Consider the following 6,101-nt stretch of genomic DNA (forward strand, 5'->3'; position numbering starts at 1 on the left):
TCTTCAATCATAGCAAGTACAAGGCGCAATGGTCACTGCCATACAATTACACAATAGTGGAACGGGGTGGATCAAACACAAAAATATATGATGGACTAGGGAAGCACGGACTGGGGATAAGTCAAGGAACTAGATATACTTCTACATAAGGCTTAAAAGAAGGAATAGACGTAGACCTACTCTTTGGAAGTCTAGCTAATATAAATCCTGACAGTTGGCTTATTCAAAGCAACCCCATAGAGCACATGAAGGAGGTGTACCATAGTTACCCATGTCCGGCTTCCCGAGGTCCTCCCCAACGTTCCTTAGAGCAGTGGCGATGTTCGGCACTGATGGGCTTGACCATGGTCTAGATAAGGGAATGGGCGGACGTCGGAGGAAGCAATTAGCAGGACACCCTCTCAGACCCGCCAGTCCCAAGGAATTGTGCTTTTGCAATTTCGTAAACATACTACATTACTTACTAAAGTAATGGTAAAGTTATAAATCCATACATGGATGGAAAGCTGAGAAACTTCCCTATCAGACTGCCTGGGTATTAGAATCATAATACGAACTTAGTATGAGATATAGGGATTTAACTGATGAAATTGAGCTACAGGGAGTACGTTGGTATACTTTGTAGTGAAGGTATGTTTTCAAGATTATATATACAACAAAACAGATAACTCACTAAGAAAGGTGAGAACATGATCTTTCAGATGATACCTAATGTTAAGGATAAACGTTTTGCAGACATGAACAATTAAGTAAAAAGGGCGCGTACATAAACACACATAACACTCGTTACTCTCACTGGAGTCCATATTCCCGCAGGAATGGCATGTTACCGTTACAACAAGTTACTGTCGATAAATATTTGGTGTGTTAAGGCAGACTGAAGTTTTTTCTAATACTGACAATCTAATTTAGCGATATTCTGACGGGTCCATAGGGACCGAGTAGCGTCTCAAGTCTTCCAGTGTAGTGTAGTTGCGCATGTCAGTGTGACGCCACTTCTGTTTTATTTCAAGTTGGTAACTTCTGTGATATGAGGATTATTATACTAAAAAAAACCTCAAAAAAGTACATATCATTTTCGATAATTATAATTATTATTGTGCTAGGGCAGGTTGGTTTTCTGACACTTTTGATGCTTCTGATATCTTATGATATTTTGAAGCGTCGATAGGGACCGAGTTGCGCCCCAAGCGTTCCAAGATTATAGGATCGTGGTTTCGAAACGTAGGTTTGTCCTGTTTAAAAACATAAAAAAATTCTTAACATGGGTGCTCGTCGGTTTCGCATAACTAGTGGACGTCTGGAACTTCATCAGTTCGAACCTTCCTCCTTCATCGATATGGTAGACAGTTGAATGCCCTTGTTCCAAAACCTTTTGACAAGAAAGAAGTTGCCCTGTGGCTATATATCTTGACCTCGACTCATCGACCTATTTCTGTAACCATTACTACTTGTTTTCCTACGGAGCCAAGTGCCATGATTGGCTGCTAGAAAGAAGTTTGTTTCAAATATTATTTTCCTGACCTAAGGCTAAGGTCGGGACTTTTACAGTTCCCAGCCTTCTATCTGATTTGGGGAAGTGAAAAGGGACAGTCTCTATGAAACATTTCTAAGAAACACAACCAACTAATATTTGAATACGTTGAATAATTTCTACTTTTTCTTCAACAACAGACGTCCAATTCCACTCTAAGCTTTTGAATCTGATACCTCACAGTGTGACGTCACACGTCAAATCAACGACCACAAGAACGTCATAAAGATTTTTGGCGACTTTATCAACAGGAACAACCCCGTGAAACCGCCCTTGCATTGTCGTAAGAATATCAGTTGTCAGTTTTGTAACATCATAGAGCCAATCCACCTATTGCTGAGGCCCTTCACTGGCCTCAATTCATAAAAAGACTTTTCAAATATAGAATTGGTGTTCAGCAACTCATGCTTGTAAGAGGCGACTAACGGAATCAGGTGGTCAGGCTCGCTGACTTGGTTGACACATGTCATCATTTCCCAACTGTGTAGATCGATGCTCATGTTGTTGATCACTGGATCAATGTACTAGATCAAATGGCAGTTTTACTGTGTGTCGACCCTGGTGTGATATTACAGTAAGACGACAGCAGATTCTGCAGCTGGATCTGACCACTTTCATGAAACAGTATGTTACACAAACTTGCCCGCCAACAAACAAGGCAATGAGACTCTAATAAGATATTTTTCGATACTGGACGGACACTGAACCTGCCTCTGAATCCAATAACATGACAAGGTGAATATATTCCGTGAATATCTCTGACGGGTGCGTTAATGTTTTGTAACAAATAATCAAACTTAGTGAAAAGTTGTACTTTCTGCATAGCCTTGAACAATCATGAATATTCATTTTAGGGGTACAAAACCTCATGGCCCAGATCATGCATGCACATTGGCACGATTTTGAAGCTTGATGATCCGTGAAGATCCGGGTTAGACTATTGATCTTCAGTAACCCATGCTTATCGTAATAGGCGACTAACGGGATCAGGTGGTCAGGTTCGCTGTCTTGGTTGACACATGTCATCGGTTCCCAATTGCGCAGATCGATGCTCATGTTGTTGATCACTGGATTGTCTGGTCCAGACTGTATTATTTACAGAGCGCCGCCATAAAGCTGGAATATTGCTGAGTGCGCCGTAAAACTAAACTCACTCACTCACTCGAAGCTCACTCGATCACATGCAGGAATATATGAAATTGGCCTTCGAGTTCACATCTTTTGAGACCAGCTCAGAAATCTACCGTCGGAGGCGATCAGAAAACAGAAGCAAAAGCACATTGTTTGCAAGCTTTTAATTATGTATCTATTTTCAAATATGTCGGGCATCAAACAGAATTTTATCTTGGGCATGACATCATATTGTGATTGTTTGGGAGCCGCTACCAAGGTCCACAATCCTCGCACGTCTTTGCAGAGATATCCGTTTTCCTCCCGGACGGATGACGTCGCAATGGATTGAGTTTTGCAAGGTGAGCTTGCCTGACAAGATGGATGCTGGAACTTCCGCTTGGCAAGACACCGTTTCAGAAGGAGTCTCGGGGTCATAGGTGATGGTGCAAACTGTTGGGAGTTCGACGAATGTTGCTCTAAAAGACCAACTTGCATGATAGATTCTCATGATGCTTCCAGGAACATAGGCCTCGTCCTTGCACGTGACTTGTACAGATCCTGTCGCACCCTTCACGACGAAAATTGGATCAGGTCTTATGGTTGGCACGGCCGATGCATCTGTGAGTAAAACCAAAGCGATATATATTAACGCAATGTAGAAACAATGAAACAACATACAGTGGACGATTCCTTGCAAGTTTCAGTCCTTTCTAAAAAATGTGAACACCACAAAATTCTCAGCCTCGTTCATCTGCCCAAACGGATTCCACTGATTGCGAACCCTTGAAGATCCAGGTTAGACTTGGTCTACAGTAACCCATGCTTGTCGTTAGAGGCGACTAAAGGGGATCGGGTGGTCAGACTTGCTGACTTGGTTGACACATGTCATAGTATCCCAATTGTCTAGATCAATGTTCATGCTGTTGATCACTGGATTGTCTGGCCAAGACTCGATTAGTTACAGACCGATGCCATATAGCTGGAATATTGCTGAGGGTAATATTACAGCTAAATGACAACGCTCTGACAATCCAGTGATATACGCAGCGTCGATCTGCGCAGTTGTCATAAAAATGACTTCTTTGAGTGGCATTTTAGAAGTTGGGAAGTACAATATAGAACAAACATTATGGATAACAACTTCTTTTTATTCGTGAGTGCGACGTTTCGATACAGATTCTTGACAACGGTACAAGAATCTGTATGGAAACGTCGCACTCACGCGAATAGAAAAGAAGTTGTTATCCATAAATTTTAAGTTTGTTCTATATTGTCATAAAAATGCATGAGTATTGTTTGTATTCCTAATATATTATTACTGCCTTCAATAGCTGATGTCATTCACAAGTAAATTATAAATATTCCCCTATGTGTTGGGATGAGAACACTTACTTTCAAGAACATACACGTCGAAAAGGTGGGACTGATCGGTGCTTCCTGTACCAACAACACGGCAAAGGTAATACCCATTGGTGATGTTCTTGACTGTAGCTACAGCCTTCACAGAACTGTCTTGGGGAATTTCAGAAATTTCGGGACCTTCCTGGATCCCAAGTCCTTGCTCTCTTGACCAAACGGATCGTTCATAGCACGGGTTCATGAAGAAATAGCGTCCACAGGAGAGGAATGTCCACTCAACTTGTTCATAATCCTCGCCCGGATGTAGAGTAACCGGGCACGTGAGTGTGACGTCATCACCCGATGTGAAGGAGACTCTGGACTGCTCTGTGAGGAAAAGATGCTTATTGTATTTTGAAGCTAACATTTTGTGGAGCTTTTCTTTTCTAGATTCTTTCTCAGATTCATATCAGTGTTGAATGAGGGTGTAAATCATATGGGGTTAGACACGCGGACAGTGAAATCCGCAGACAGCAAACATTTAGAAGAACCGAAGAGTTTTAGCGCCTTTCACATCATTCTGACCTCCCATCACAAATGATGATAAATAACAAATTGAAACGCAATCGTATTTACTTTTACAAATACAAAAGCATTTACCTTCACAAAATCGAACCTCAAACAACGATCTTGTGGGCCACAGGCCATACATCCTTTTAATCATTAGCATGAGTTCAAGTCAAAAACATTTTCGCCCAAATCTGTTTGTTCTATGTAAGTGATTTGTATGAACCACCATAAGCGTTTGGCAGAAATGCAACTGTAAAAAGTATTTTCCAGCCTCAAACAACGATCATGTGAACCACAGACCCCAAATCATTATTATCATTAGCATGAGTTCAGCCAAAAACGAATTTTACCAAGATCTGTTTGTTCTTGTAACTGAATAGTACGAACCATCATAAGCGTCTTGCAGGACACTCAACTGTAAAACGTATTTACCTTTAAGAAATCGAGCCTCACACAACGCTCTTGCGAGCCACAGACCACACATCATTATAAAAAAATGTCGCCGAGATCTGTTTGGTTTCTGAGTTCTATGTAATTAAATAGTACGAACCATAAAAATCTGGTAGGAAACTCAGCTGTTCCGTGACCACTGGAAGACACAGGAGCACGATGGCCAGTCCGGTGAGCGACATCTTAGATTTGCTGCAGTGTCACCTCATGTTGGGCTTAAATCCCCTGGTGGTATTTACATGGAACAGTGACCTATGGTCTGAACAAATATGTTTACACTAATCAGCATCATGACACTTTGAAAGTAACTGTAACACTCCCTTGGGTAACCTTTTTTAAACGTGCACTGGAATAGCGAGGAGGTTATACAGTGCTGGTAGGTCCTCCGACCTTGGCCCAGCTCTTGATTAGGACTAACATACTGTAAGATAGTTGTTACTGTTGGCTCATAGCCAATACAGGCATGCTGGTTGGCTGGTTTTCAAGAGCTGTGAGTGCACTAAAGGCGATGAGCCTGTTTTTAACATATTTTGATCTATTACTTTTCATTCGGGAAACACCGGTATTAATCGCCGTTCCACAATATATGTTGTACATGGTGGCCTTCCTTAGTCGCGTGTACCAGGAACATGTGATCGTGGCTTCGAAATCAAGGTTTGGCCAGGTAATAATCTACAGCATTAACTTGACGACGCATAACTGCCCGAGGAACTGTAGCTGCGGTTGTAGACCCGCCACTCTTCCACCTCGCTGTAGGTCATCAATGGATATCCGATATTATACGTTCATAATGACTTTTGTTGTTGTATATATTGACCGTAAAGTGCATTAACACCACCCTTTTGAACCGTATTTTCATCTGGAGCATGCATTCAACAAATTGATTGTGCATTACCCTACCAGACACCAGCCGAGTCATCTATCCGAGACCGCAAAATGTGTTTGCATGATGGGATAATTATTTCCGGAAGCGACGTGTTCTTGTAACTTTGATCAAGCAAATTCCTGAGCTAACACTGATATGACGCTCTTCGAAATCTTGGTAAAATATAGTATGCCTCGATTGTGCTTCAAAAAGTTGTCAAATGTAGAACAC

At 41.6% G+C, this 6,101-nt stretch overlaps 1 protein-coding gene across 1 annotated transcript; it reads right to left on the reverse strand.

The window, feature by feature from the left end:
• Nucleotides 1–2,814: 2,814 nt before the first annotated feature.
• LOC124274791 lies at nucleotides 2,815–5,940 on the reverse strand. Its single transcript, XM_046710171.1, has 4 exons — nucleotides 5,901–5,940; nucleotides 5,106–5,264; nucleotides 4,040–4,372; nucleotides 2,815–3,265 (listed from the first exon to the last, which is right to left on the reverse strand). The coding sequence occupies exons 2-4, from the start codon at nucleotides 5,185–5,187 to the stop codon at nucleotides 2,892–2,894; spliced, it is 789 nt and encodes a 262-aa protein (XP_046566127.1). The 5' UTR covers nucleotides 5,188–5,264; nucleotides 5,901–5,940; the 3' UTR covers nucleotides 2,815–2,891.
• Nucleotides 5,941–6,101: the final 161 nt, after the last annotated feature.

This window comes from Haliotis rubra, unplaced genomic scaffold, assembly GCF_003918875.1.
Source record: "Haliotis rubra isolate DU_JTF1 unplaced genomic scaffold, ASM391887v1 Scf1041, whole genome shotgun sequence".
In the NCBI taxonomy this organism is placed as follows: domain Eukaryota; kingdom Metazoa; phylum Mollusca; class Gastropoda; order Lepetellida; family Haliotidae; genus Haliotis; species Haliotis rubra.